This window comes from Colius striatus, chromosome 2 (assembly GCF_028858725.1).
Source record: "Colius striatus isolate bColStr4 chromosome 2, bColStr4.1.hap1, whole genome shotgun sequence".
In the NCBI taxonomy this organism is placed as follows: domain Eukaryota; kingdom Metazoa; phylum Chordata; class Aves; order Coliiformes; family Coliidae; genus Colius; species Colius striatus.
In genome coordinates, this window is record NC_084760.1 from 84,100,185 (window position 1) to 84,114,022 (window position 13,838).

At 39.9% G+C, this 13,838-nt stretch overlaps 1 protein-coding gene across 2 annotated transcripts in view; it reads left to right on the forward strand.

Moving 5' to 3' along the window:
• LRPPRC (leucine rich pentatricopeptide repeat containing) overlaps positions 1-3,436 on the forward strand; it is a 93,975-nt gene extending 90,539 nt beyond the window's left edge. For both annotated transcript variants that reach the window (XM_061991335.1, XM_061991336.1), the window contains exons 37-38: positions 1,861-2,003; positions 3,306-3,436. In XM_061991335.1, the coding sequence (XP_061847319.1) occupies positions 1,861-2,003; positions 3,306-3,362 (200 nt within the window). In that variant the 3' untranslated portion in view covers positions 3,363-3,436. The remainder of the gene's footprint in view (positions 1-1,860; positions 2,004-3,305) is intronic.
• Positions 3,437-13,838: the final 10,402 nt, after the last annotated feature.

Below are 13,838 nucleotides of genomic sequence, written 5' to 3' on the forward strand. Positions count from 1 at the left end.
TGAGTACATTAGTTTCATTTGGCTGTAAAATGATCGTCAGCAAAATATTTAGCGCAATTGAAATTGAGAAGGCTGTGCTTAAGTTGTGCTCTAGCCAAGAGGGCTAGGAGTAAGGTCTTTCATTTAAAAGGTGGTTTGGTTTTGGTTTGGGGTTTTGTTTTTTTTTTTCCTTTTTACAGTTAATAGGCTTTAAAACATGTTTTCTCATTTTGGGCCAAGTCCAACCTTGTAGTATCATAATTCTCTAGAGGACAAATGCTGCTTAGGTAGAAAGAGGAATGGAAGATAAAGAGAAGTATACTACAGTTGGTTACTGTTACTAGTTGCAGAAATAAGTGGACAAATGAAATGTTTGTGTTTAGCAAAGATACAGTAGAAGGTAACTCACAGCTGAAAGAAATCTGATTGTTTATCAGACATCCACGACTGAACAAAAAAAGGGCCATTTACTCCTTTCCTTAGCCTGAGATACCATCCATTGCCAGGACTAGATTTCCTTCAACTGATGTGTAATGCTACCTTCTAGAAAAAATAAATACATGAAATCACATTTTGTGATCCATTAAACACAATCTAAGTATTAGCTCTTTTGTTTGTTTTCCATATAATAAATACCTCTAATTTAAAGAAACAGAAAGTTAACGGTTCCTATTTGGCTTTCATGAAGCCCTCACTTTGTGCAGTTTCTGCAGTAGCCTCCCACATGCAAAAAGGAACTCAGCCATTTGCCAGATGTGAGTGGGAAGCTTTTTCTCATGAGAAAGGGACACAAGCCATCCATTTCTGCACAATTAAAGCTTTTTTTTTTTCTTTACAAACTGTTGTTTTTGTAACCCCTGTGGATGTGGAGGTGATGTTTCCAAATGTGAATTAGTCAGCCCCGAGACGGCTCCCATACTGCAGATGTTTGTGTTTTGCCAAGCAACAAAATGAATTTAACTGGACATGATGGCTTCCTTGTTCACAAGGTGCTAGGAACCATTGTACTGATTCTAGGACCCTGAGGACAACAGTAAGACTGTCAGGGGTCACTTCAAGGGGTCCTGATGCTTCTCAAGCAAATGTCTGAGCAGCAGCTTAAGTCTATGGTTAAGCATGAGCCAATGTAGGAGGAGGGGTTTCTCCCCTCTCCTACTTGAGAGGAAAGAGAAGTAGACTCCTCTCTTCTACAGCCAGAATTGAATAGTGCTTTAAATAACTGAAGAATGGATTAGTTAGAACCTGTTGCAAGGGATGGTGCATTTTTCTGAATATTCAACAAAATGCTAGTGGTTAGCTAAGCCACTAATAGTTTGTAATAGTGTTACTGGGTCAGCTAAAATGTCTCCTTCTCAGTAGGATGAAATGGATTTTATTTTGTGCTCTGAAGTGAGCATCTGACATTTGCTTTCTTTGTTCTTTTAGGTTATACTATTGATCTAGCCAGCACCTGTGACCATAATGATATTCTGCCTTTACTTAAGCAAATTAAATTCTGGTTTAGAGTTCTCACGTGCTGAATTGGGTGGCTTGTTTGGTTTGGTTTGGTTTTTTTATTATATGAGAAAGAGGCAAATGACTCTGTATCTCACATCCCAGAGTGGTGTGTTCTCACTAAGCAGCTCCTACTCCTTTGTGGCTCTAGCACATGATTGAAGGAATTGATCATCCAACCTCAAATAAAAAGGAAAGCTAGAACGGCTGTATGTTCTCTTATGTTAATTGTCAGTAGGATATGAAGAATATCCAGAATATTTGGAATGTTATATATTAAAATATTTAGAATATGTTTAGCAAGTAGTAGGAATGCATGACATCATGGAAATGTGTGAAAAGAGGAACACTTAACCACTGGGGGGTTTTGGATTTTTTTTTCCTCAGAATTGGATGGGGATGTTGCTTCTGTAAAGGCTGTGTATGAGAAAACAAAAGCGGAGAATATGCAGCTGCACGAGCTATCTCTGAAATCTCTAGCAGCTTTTCTGAAGAAAGTAGGAGAGCCCGTCCCTTTCACTGAACCCCCTGTGAGTATTTCCTAATTAAGAAACAGATCTGCAGAATTGTGTGTGTTCAGTGTCAATAAAACAAAATGCATAAATAATTACATAGGGATTAGATGTCTGCAGAGACTCATCAAAGGAGGGAATCTGTGAAGTACAGAGTGCTGCAGGAGTTACAGGAATCTTGCATTGGATTTGACTTGAGGAAATAAAACCTCTTGGGGGTTACAATATTTAAACTACCCGATCCTTATCAGGGACTCATCTACAGGTGTACCTTTATCAAGTGTCCTTGGGGCATTTTTCTGAGCAATTGAACTTCAAAAGGCTTACAGAATGTGTATTTCATTAACAACTAATGCGGTTTAATTTTCATTACCTGTTTTCTATCTAGTACAAGTTGCTGCTGTAGCAGGATGGGATTTTAGAACTGTAGGAATTTTTCTATTGCAGCTTTCCTTCTCACTGCCTTTCCAACAGAGATATGCAACTGTGCAAATAAACCTTATTTGAGGTTGACAGGTGGCATGACACTAAATCTGTCAGGACTGTAAATACCTTGCTCACATCACTCTTTTTATTAATAGTCAGTTAGTACCATTTTAGTGAACCAGATTTTGAAGACTTATGTTTTCCCTTTCTAAGCAAATACTTTATTGACGTTTTCTAGGCACTTTTTGTGTTCTGAAGTGTTTCTCTGTAGTTCTGTAAGGACTTGATTATCTGCTCTTTCTCCATGTTGCTTCATGATAACTGTGATTTTTTTTTTTTTCTGTTCTCGTTTCACAAAGAATTGGAGAAAATTTTGGCCTTTTAACAGCCATGGACGTTTTTCTACACCCTTGACCTAATTTATAATCTGAATTTTTATTTGGACTCCGTAAATCTACAACCTAGACTTTTTTCCTTGTACCTAGTGAAAATGAGAGTGTTTTTTCCAAGTCCCTGTGAAATGAGTCTTTTCCTGATTTCTCTGTTCTTTTTTTTTTTTTTCTTTTTTTGTGTAATGCAGCTTGGTCTTTAAAAGCATCTCCTAATTTTTTTGACACAATTGCAGTTAGTATTTTCATTTTTAAAATGAAATGGATTATATTATTGCATTTTGTAATAGAAGCTTCATTATGCATTTTTGGCAAGGTTTTCCTTTTCCTTTTATTCTCTCTCTCTGGTATTTCTCTTAATTATACAGACTTCAATACAGATCTAGTTTTGCATGACAGAGAATAATAGATTTTGCTCTTGTCAGGACATAAGACTTTGTTCAGAATGAGTAAGTTTTAAGTTGAAACAATGTTGAACTTCTTGTTTATTTCCCTTTATTTATAGGAAACGTTTGATTTCTATGTGGAAAAATGGAGGAAAAGAAGATTGGAAGCATCCTGAACAGACAGTCTTTTATGCTTTAGTTGTTTATGAAATTGTTTAAATATTACATTCAATAAAAACTTTAAAAAGCATGTTGTTCTGTGTAATTTTTAATATAAATATGTGTTTAAACAACACTTTCCATAGCTGTAATTGACAGAAACATTCATTAATAGAAATAGAAATGCTGTTAAAATTGCTAATGAAGTGTTAGGATGCAGCTTTCTAGGCTGTTTCTGTTTTGATGTATGATATACTATAACCTGAACTGTATTTTGCCTCCTGTTGATTCACCAAATATATGTGTAAATCGAGAAAGTTGCTGGAGGACGGTGTGTAACTGTCACTTGCAAATTGTCATATCCTTTGTTGTTCTTTGCTTGGTCAATGTACTTTGGAGCAGAAGAATATCATCTTCAGGATTATTCTGTACCTACACAGAAAATAAACACATCTTTTTTTAGATTTTGCCTAAATTTACTTGTCTTGTGTTAAGTATCTTGTTAGGGTGTTCAGTGTTACAGATAGAGACAAAATACTTGCACTTCTTACACTAGTTTGTGTGTTATGGTTTTATAGCATCTTTAATTTGTTCTTGTCATTGTTAACCCAATTTATTTTATGGATGCAAGAACTGCCTTATCTGTGAAGAAGTGGCTTTTAAACAAAGCAGTGCCCATTGTTTGCAGGGATAGCAGTTTTTACTTGCTGGGAGACTGGTAGACACACTTTATTTGTTTAAAAGTGGGAGTAAAACTACCCTGATGTGACATTGTACAGTCCAGAGTTGTGGAATCATGAAAGTAAGACACTTCTCCATTAAAAAAGATGAAAGAATACATAAAAAATCCATCCATTATCTCTCTGGATAATGGTAGAATCTCACAAATGCGCACACTGGTGTTAACAAATGGAGTACGGTGCCTAAGCAGTACTTACTACTTCAAGTAGGTTTTAATGAAATGAAAGCTTGTTTCTCTGCATTTAATGCTTGTTTATTAGTCTTACATTTTCACTTAGTTAACAGTATTCATCTTAGGTTTTCTTCCATAGGCAGCACTGTGGTGATTAAAAATCCATCAGTGTGTGCAAGGCTTTGGCAAAAATGTTGAAAGACTTGAAGAGTAACCTGAGTGTGTCCAAGTTACAGAGACATCAAGACCTAATTTTTTGAAGTGAAATATTCAATTAGAACTACTGTGTTTACAAATATACAGAAAATACTGTCTCTACTTAAATAAACGGGTCATAATTCATCGGGGGCTGAGGAGAGAGGCAAATTTTGCTTTCCAGACACACTGAATGAATCCTAGCTGTGTCTGCTCTGCTGCGAGAGTGCTTTTACAATGACCTTCATTACTTCACAGGCGCAGGCTCGACAACGTACTGCACCTACATGGCTCTAACCGTCTGGCACCCTTTGTTCCTAGGTTGTCAAGATGAGGCATTAACGTTTGAAATTTCATTCATAGCCTAATGGCTGTGTGCCCTATCTGAAAGCAAGCCTAGGCAGAACTCAGTTTATTTCATTTCATAAATGGAGTTGTTTCTTTTTTCTAAAGCTGCAGCTACATTACATGTGTTTCAGTGTAATAGCAGCATAATTGAAGACCATGTCAACTAGTTGGCAACCCTTTCTCTAGTGCCACAGCTCTTGTTTTTAGAGGTCATCTGGTGATTCTCTCAGTTGCACAGCGGTAGCTGTGTTCCAGTAAGTGGAGTCACATCTGAGTGCAACTGGAGGGCCTGGGCCTGTGTGCCTTTTGAGCAAAGTGAGCACATAGGGTAAGGAAGAGTCTACTCCTTGAAGCAAACACCAGATCATCGCAGAGGGAGGTGGCAGCAGAGCCATAGATCTTAACCACCTTTTTGACAAGGAGGTGGAATCTCCCGTGGTTCTGAACCCTGACAGATTGGTTGTCAGGTGCTGCATCCATCACCAGCGTGTGCTGCGGTACCAGCAGATTGTATTTGCTGGCTCCTGCCTTCTGAGGCAGGTGAGATGCACGGATGTGTGTGTTCATGCTTTGCCCATGCTAGAGGTCTGGCCATACACCATTAGTGAGCGTCTGCATCTTTTTCTCCTAGCTGGTTTGACTTGAGCTCCAACAGAATACTGCCCCAATGCAAGGCGATAACTGCAGTTGTGGAATCGGAAAGTAAATTTGGTGGCCTGTAACTGAAGAATTTAAATTACATTGTTTTACTCTGAAATTGTATTTTAAGCAACCTCACAGTAAGTTATGGGCTGAATGAGCTGCCTGCTCATTCCATGAGCCAATTAAAAGACACTGAGGCACTCCAGGAGCATGAGACCAAACAGTACCAGCACTGACAAAGCAGTGAGCAAAGGTGCACACTTCAGCCTTGTGGCAGAGGTGAGGAGAGAGAGATTATTCAGAAGATAGGCAAAGGTTGCCACTGTGTGATAACAGTTCTGACTTTCTGTTCCATGAAATGTTTCATGTACAATTAAGGAATGATTAAACGGAGGAGTGTAGTCTTTGCTGTCTTTAAAATGTGGGACAGTGAGGGATCTGTGCCACTCTGGAGCACAGTCATCTCAGTCTGAAGCAAGGTTATGCTGTGAAGGTTTTGCAGAATCGGCACTTGTGCCGGCTCTTCTGGAATACGCTTGAAATGATAATGTTTGTTGTGCGCTGGTGTGCTGAGACTCTGCCTTTTCAAGCGTGAAGAAAAATGCGATTTAGAAGGTTAGCGTTTCTTCACCAAATAAGAGGCAGTTTGATTATTTCTTTGTATTCAAAGCAGGAAACCTGTGAGATGACAAAATGCAGAATGGCAGTCTTGCAAACATGTCATGGTGATTTATTAGTCCAGATACCAAACGTACTCTGTCATACTGACCATAACATGCACCCTTTAAAAGCAGAAGAGAATTATTTGCCACCGGCTAGTGGATAACTGGGATTGTGCAAGATCCAGACCAGGTGTGGTGTCTGTGAGATGGGAGCATGCTTCTCCAGAGGCCTCTGTGGGAAGCTGAGAGTGTGCTGACATGAAATGACCTGACGTGTTACTGTAAAAAGCAAATTGTGGGAGAGTGTATGTGTTTGCATAATAGTGTGTCTTGATTGGGGTTGAGAGGACTGGAAAAAGCTTGCTGACTGAATTGAGATGACTTAATCTCACTGCCATATTATAGACTCACCACCTCTTTCTCCCACTGCCTCTAGGGGCGGGAGAGAGTGTTTTGGTTTTTGAGCTCAACATGGGGAAAGTTTTCTTGTTAACTACCGGTTTAGTAATTCTGCAGCATAAGAATTACATGCTGTATTTCTATCCTTATGAACTAGAACAGTAAATTCAACTCATTTTCTCCTCAGACCCTTTTCTATAGCAAGAAATGTGGCTAAGTAGGTTAGTAGCTGTCTTTAGGCTTCCTTAGTATTGTACTCACTGTTGAAAATAGAGTAGCTGTGAATAGATTGGGTCTTAGGCAGTGACAGCTCAGGAGGTTTTCATAGACTGAATGCCTGAGTCAGCAGGATTCCAGCTGCACTTCACAGTAACATGAGAAGATCATAACAGTGAAGGTAGGATCACGAGGGCACATATTGACAGAGAAAAGTATGTTGGCCAGCATACTACCATATTTATGACTTTGATTCTCAAAGGTGTGATGGTTCCGGAGTCTCCAGGAACACAGCAGAGGAGGAAGTGACAGAGGTGATGGATGTGACCAGGAGGTTTTTGCTGTTCAATGTGAGAAATCTGCCAGCATCTAGGAGGAATGTTCAGTTTCCTGCACCAGTGTATTGTTGCTGTAAAGCTGAGAAAAACTGAGCATGTAAGGGAAAACTGAGACATCATTGAATTTAGCCCTTTTTTAGTAAAAATTTCTCTGCAGTTCTCAAAACTACTCTTGTAATTTTTATGTAAAGTCAACTGCAAAAAGATACTTCCTTTCCAGAATGGTTGCAGCCTCTGCTGGTTTTACAAGTATTCCTGTGAATTAATAGTCAGAGGAATGCCGGTATCCCTTTAGGTTACTGGCTCCAACTGAGACCATAATGTAATCCAAGAGTATCTTTCTATGAGTGTGCAGATCCTCAGCTACAAGAGCAAAGTTCTGGGTTTCCCATTAGGTACAGAAATAAGACACAGAACTTTGAGTTTTCCCTACTATTTTCTGTAATTAAGAAAATGAGATAATAGAAACTGTCTTATGCAGTGCCTGCTATAGATGAGGGTTCCACATGGATCTACTTTTAGACAGAACTATTAATACAAGGTTCCCCTCTGGTACTCTTCAGCCCCTGTGTTACAATTGGTTAATGCTTCATGGTTTCTCATGTTTCTCATGATAAAGGCAATGGTATCTATAGAATCGCTGATGTCTGCAGTGATCTCTCCAAAGCTGTGTAGTTCTGTGCTTCTTGTAGTTACTTCACTCAGCTGTAAGTGCAGATGAGTTCAGGATTCATAAAGCAACAAACCACAGTGCCTTGCACTGAAAGTGACAAGTCGTTAAAAGCAACAGCAAGTTCAATGCTTGGTTTTATAAGTAGGTTGCTTCTGTTGTTCTTCCCACAGTCTGTGAGACCAGGGCAAGTCTGAAAAGTGGAGTTATGAGGAAGAATTGTAGACAGTGGAGATAAATCTTCAGAAGAGGAGAGGAGGGTGGGCTTTTAGAGAGGAAACAGTTTGGGCTGGAGGGAACACAGGGGTATGTGGACAGGACGAGGTTGTCTGGACAATCTCCTTTGAGGTTGTCGAAGAAGACACTGAAAGGCCATTTTGCTGGGTGATGGATTTGTGTTTATGGAAGAGGGGTTTATAAAGAATGGCTGTCAAAATACAGCATCTTTGCTGTTTGCTGTACATACTTTGAAGGGACTGGAAGCACTGGGAAAATACCTAGGTGGGAAGGATGAGAGATGGCATTGTGAGTGGCAATAGGAAGACAAAGCTACCCTTCCCCACAAGGGGAAGGAGCAGCCCTCAACATGCCGGCAGTCAGAGTCAATGCTGCCAAGGATCTTTGACTTTCTCATGGCTCCCACTGTCTCTTCAATACTTTCCCCTTGAAGTTCACTAGAGAAGAAAGCAGTGGCAGCTGCAAGAGCTGCTAAGAGTGAGTTGGCTGTTAAGCCTAGCTTAATGAAGGAAGAGGCTGTGAAGGACTAATCAGAGCTTCTGAGTCAAGCTTGGTCCTCTTATGGCCTTCTACCAGGGGGACTCATGATAGTACTAGTTCTGTAATTACAGCTGGGTAACTGAAGAAACAGGAACATCATCATGTGCCAGAAATCCCCAAGGAAGTTTGTTCCAGTCGTAGGAATAAGTGTGCTGTTTGTGTGATTTAGGGTGGTTCTTAAGGTGAGTCTGACTATGGGACAGTGTTATTTAGCTTTGGGGGTGTTACAGTTTCTTTGCATGGCATGACACTGCGGTTGCAGTCTGAGGGGAGACTTTTATCCAAAGCAACTGGCTTGGGTTACTGAGCCCACTGCCTAGCCATACTTTGAAAAGCTTTCTGCCTAAGCCAAAAATGAATCAAGCAATTCTCCTTATTACCTGCAGAGTTCCCTGGGATTTCTCTCTGATTAGTTTAGGTAGTAGGTTGAACAGTTCACCTGCAAAGGTTAGCTCAACTGTAAGTTTTGGTCACCTCTAGCTAAATTGTCCATTTTTAAGGCCCTCAGAACCCGACTTAAATAAAAATGCACCCTAAAAATTGGAGATATGATAGAAAGTGTATGTTCTTTGGAAAATCCATTAGGAGATATATATCCATGGATGTTGCTTAAACAAGGTTTTTGCTTTCCCTCATGATTTTGTTGACTTGGCCTGTAATTCAGACATTAATGTTGGGAGTGACAGAGCTGGTAATATCATATGTCGCACATGGTTAACTGTTCAGTTTTCCAGGTAAAAAAACCCCCGATCAAGTGCAATAGCTGAAAATAAATAAATATGTATATAATGTTAATTTAAAAAACCAGCAAACACAACACTTTAGTTTTCCATTGTTTTTTTAAAAATTTTTAATGATGGCAATATCTTTCATCTTATATAGTATATCTAAAATACCATGCTTCAGTTGTTATTATGTCCTGGAATACAATTCCTGAGTATCTTTCTCACTGTCATCAGTAACGTTATAAATTTGTCTAAATTCAGAGTGAAAACAAGGTTGAAAACTATGTTTTATACCACTAGCTGCAGGGGGGCATAAAATTACGGTAATTTATGGCTTTACTATTGTCAGTCATGTTCAGGAGTTTTTTTTCCAGTGGAAATTTATCACACGCCTGGCACTGAACATCTTAAAAAGCTGTAAGGCATTTTTCTAACACAAAAGCACTGAGAAATTCCCTATCTAGTACATAAAGCTAAAAATATTTATTCACCTTCCCTTTGTCTTGCTTTTATAAGGGACAAAGCTGAAACAAGTGCATCCAGAGCATTTGGCAGTGCTGAGCTTTCCTCTAATCGGGCAACGTGCTTTTCTAGGTAACAACAATACTTGGCCAAAATGCTTTTTTACATGATTGCTAGTAAGAGTTGTGAGTACACGGGGAAGGAAGGCGGGTTCTGCATGTGATGTGAACAGCCAGAGTCACCATGTGGAGAATCACTGCAGGCTGATGGGATGGCGCTGTCTTTTTAGCTTTTCCTGTTGGCCTGAAATGCCCCTGTCACTATGAGGAATGGCAACCCATGCCCATATTGCTAAGAATTACAAGCAAAGAGTTTATTAAAAGATTATATTATGGGGATGCTAAAACAGCAAAAAAGTTGTTGGCCGTTGTCAGCCGAGAACAGAGTCTCTTGAGGTGGTGGCTACCACAGGTTTGACCTCTGACGAACCCACCTGGAAATCCAACCACTGCTTTGTGTAGTGTAATGTAATGTCCTCCAGCTGGTGCTAGCTAATCAGGATAGCACATGTCCTGTTTATCAAAGTTTTCAGTCTGTGCAGCACATTTTACTGTTGCCTGGTTTGGAACTCCATTTTTTGGCTTTGTGCCTTTCTACAATTAATTGAGGCACTGCCACAGGATTATTAGCTATTTTTAACTAAGAGTAGTAGAAGATTTGGGTGTTTGTTGAAAAGCAATCATTAAGATAATACTTAGTTCTTTTAGGGTGCTCTTCTCAGCATCATGACTTGCATCACGAGAAGGAAGATGTTTACTTATGTCAGGGAGGAGCTGCTGCTGGAGGCTGGCATAGCCATGAGGCTATGTGGTTGGGTTGTTTCTTTTCTTCTGACTTTCTCTGTGAAACATGAAGTCTTTTCTATTTGAAAAAAAGTTTCTGATGTTGTTTTCTGAACACTTCCTCTAGCCTCCAGTAAATGAAAGGGTCTTGAAGAATGATGGTATTAACTACTGCTGTTGTATATTGTTGCCAGGCACTGGGATTTTATTGAAAATTACGTGCTCTGTGCATTTTGTTTTGACTATTTGTGACTGTTCATAGATTTCCAATTGCTATGCATTTGCTTGAAAATTCAGTATTGAAGTAGCAGACAGCTAGCTTGTTGGGCTAATTTGATTGTGGACAAAATACAGGTTATTTTTGAGGCAAGTGGTATTCCATATTTACTCATTATGTGGGTTCGCTTGTTAAGCATGGAAAAATTAAGATGAGGCAGGAGCACACTGAGACACACTAGGAATCACAGCAAAATCCGATTAGATGCTTAAAAAGGAGCAAAAGATCCACATGTGGTGTTGACAAGAGACCCTGGTTCTGGAGCTATGATGTGGAGGTTGAGGGGTCTTTTAAGTTGCAGTTTCATAGCACCGGAAACAATAAAAGTAACTAATGGTGACCATAAAAGCAAAATAAGAATTTGAAGGAAGCCAACAAAATTGGCAATTCAGCATAACCACACATTTGATTTAATGACAAAACAAACATCAACAAATGGTTTTGTAATTGATGATACATGTTGGTAACAGCGCTTTTCTAAAATACAGATCTGCTGAGCCCTCATAGGTTTTACCGTTGTGTGTGTATATGCATATATATGTAATCAACTCCTGCAGGTTCCCCATATGCACATTGCTATGAACACACACACGTACCTGTGTGCTTTTCACAGCGCATCAGTTCTTAAAAGGGTTAAGCAGTTTTAAAATTACCTCAACCCACTGCTTAAACATTGTTGCCTTAATTAGTAGCTGCTAACATATGAAGGGCTTGTCTTGGCTCTCAGAGTATAAAAAGAGAAAAAAAGGCAGCATGTCACAGAGCTCCATGTGCACTGTTTCTTGTCTACTGCCATTGAAATTAATCGTTGTGGCTAAAACCTGAAAGGTTTGTTATTTCTGGTGCAAGTGGACATACCAACACCTGCAGTTTCTCACCCAAAGAGTCTCCTGGGGTGGTGTATTGTCAGTGATTGTTTTTCAAGGAATCTCATGGGCTTTGGGTTTGGGTTTTGTGGTTTTTTGTTTTTTTTTTTTTTATCAAAAGGGATGGCTATTGATACTTGTTACTTATTTAGCATTCCTGAATGCATTTTTGCAATGAACAAATATGGGATGAAACTTTCAACAGCTACTTATTAATTTAGCTTAGCCATAGTGAAAGCTAGTCCTTTCCAAACGACGAGTTAAAAGTATTCTGGAGGACTGCCACTACCCACGAGCCAATATGCAAAGCAGTGTTTCTGTAATCCATTTTCCAGTGCTAAAAAAGTTTGTCCCTTTTGCCAAGCGGGGAGACTGTATAAACTTGGAATGGAGGTTGGGGAAGAACTTCCCACCTCTCCCTGTATTAAATACTTCAAGTCTTAAAGACTGTATCTGTTATTTGATAAGAAATCTGTTTTCCTCTTTACCTGTTTCTTTACAGCTAAGACAGAGAAGTGTTGTAGCAACATAGGATTCCGTTCCCACACAGTGCTTTTTAACATCCATGAAACCAGGTTTTTTTCATTGTGTATTTCCTTATGAATGTTGTTGTACAAATATGTGCAAATGTGTACAACAAATATTGTACAATATTGTGGCTTGTATCTGATGTTTCTGTTCCCTGATTTGGTGTGTCAGTAGACTGAAACCTCATAGCCTGATGCAGTTAGGTCAGGCACCCGGCAGTTCAGTGATTGAGCAAAACAACTTGGAAATTCTGTAACAGATTAAAGGTAGTGCCATTTCAAAGTCAGTTTTTCACTGCCTTGGTTGCCTGCAGTAGCATGGACCACAACTTGCAGCTGAGGAGATCTTTTCCAAACCTGGCCAGAGAGGATACGGGGGAGCAGAGGCAGCAGTGGGTAAAATCTCAGGATGGCTGTGCTGTCAGACTGGCAGGCAGTCCTCTGCTGGGTGGGCAGGTCTGCCTTACTCCACAGTGTCCCAAGTCTGTAACAGAGTACATGTTGTTCTGTGCAAAACAGGCAGTGTGATGAGTTTTGTGCAGTGTCTTGCTCGTGATCCTTAGTCTCTGTGTTGAAGTTGTTGCAGGCTGCCGGAACTTGGGCCACTGATACAGTGAGCATGGGCAGGAAGGCACACCAAGCTGCTGATGGCAGGGGGGAGTCTAAGGAATGGCTACTCTGAAACTCAGAAAGCAAAGCTGTGCTGAAATGAAGTTACAACATTTAGTCTCAATTAGCAATCCGGAAAAGGTTTCTATTTTACTTCTATTACAACTACTTGTTTTTGCAGCAGCAGCAGCTCCGCTGTGGGAGCCTGAAACCTTTTCTGCACAAAACTACCACGAAGCAGGACACGAATGTAGAGGCACGACCTTCACTTGCAGAGAGGGGCATAACTCCCCCAAAGCTTGTACTATTTTTCAGCTGGTATTGTGAGTGGGGCAGGTTGTGTGTCATCCACCCACTCTTCCCTGTGCTCTTCTCTGTACACAGCCCCACGGCATGCTATTGTTAGGCACGAACGCTAATTGCTGGTATTTCAAGGCTCCTATCTTCTTATTGCTAAAGCCTGTAACAATAATCACAGCCTATATTCCCCATCTCTAGGCATCCAGGAAACAAGATATGATCACAGGCAGTGTGCTAATGTAATTGTAGTATATAGAATATGAGCTTTTTCTGTGTAAACACAGGCCTGGCCACATCGTATGATAGCTCTTCCTACACTCCGCACGATGGCTGTTCCAAGGCTCACCGCTCAAGTCCCCATTATGTATACATCCACCCTTGTCATAACACCACCTCTGAAACACTCACACCGTTTGGTCCTGCTGCATAATGTTAAGAGGGTGGAATTTTAAATTGAAAAAGGCTGTTTAAGTAATGTCAGCAGCCTGACTAATTTCACAAAAGGGAGGAAATTCAAAGTTAAGGCTATGGTATATTCTTATCTAGATGCCTGAAGATTTCTGTGCCTGACAATATGCCCCTAAAATTCAGAGCTGTCCCTTATGTCTTTAATTTCTCCCATTGTGTCTCTCTCTTTTTTTTTTTTTGTTAAACATCAAAGTGAATTCACAACAGAGAGTCAGCCTAGAATTTAATCCTCTAAATACCTTGAAAATAGAGGTTTA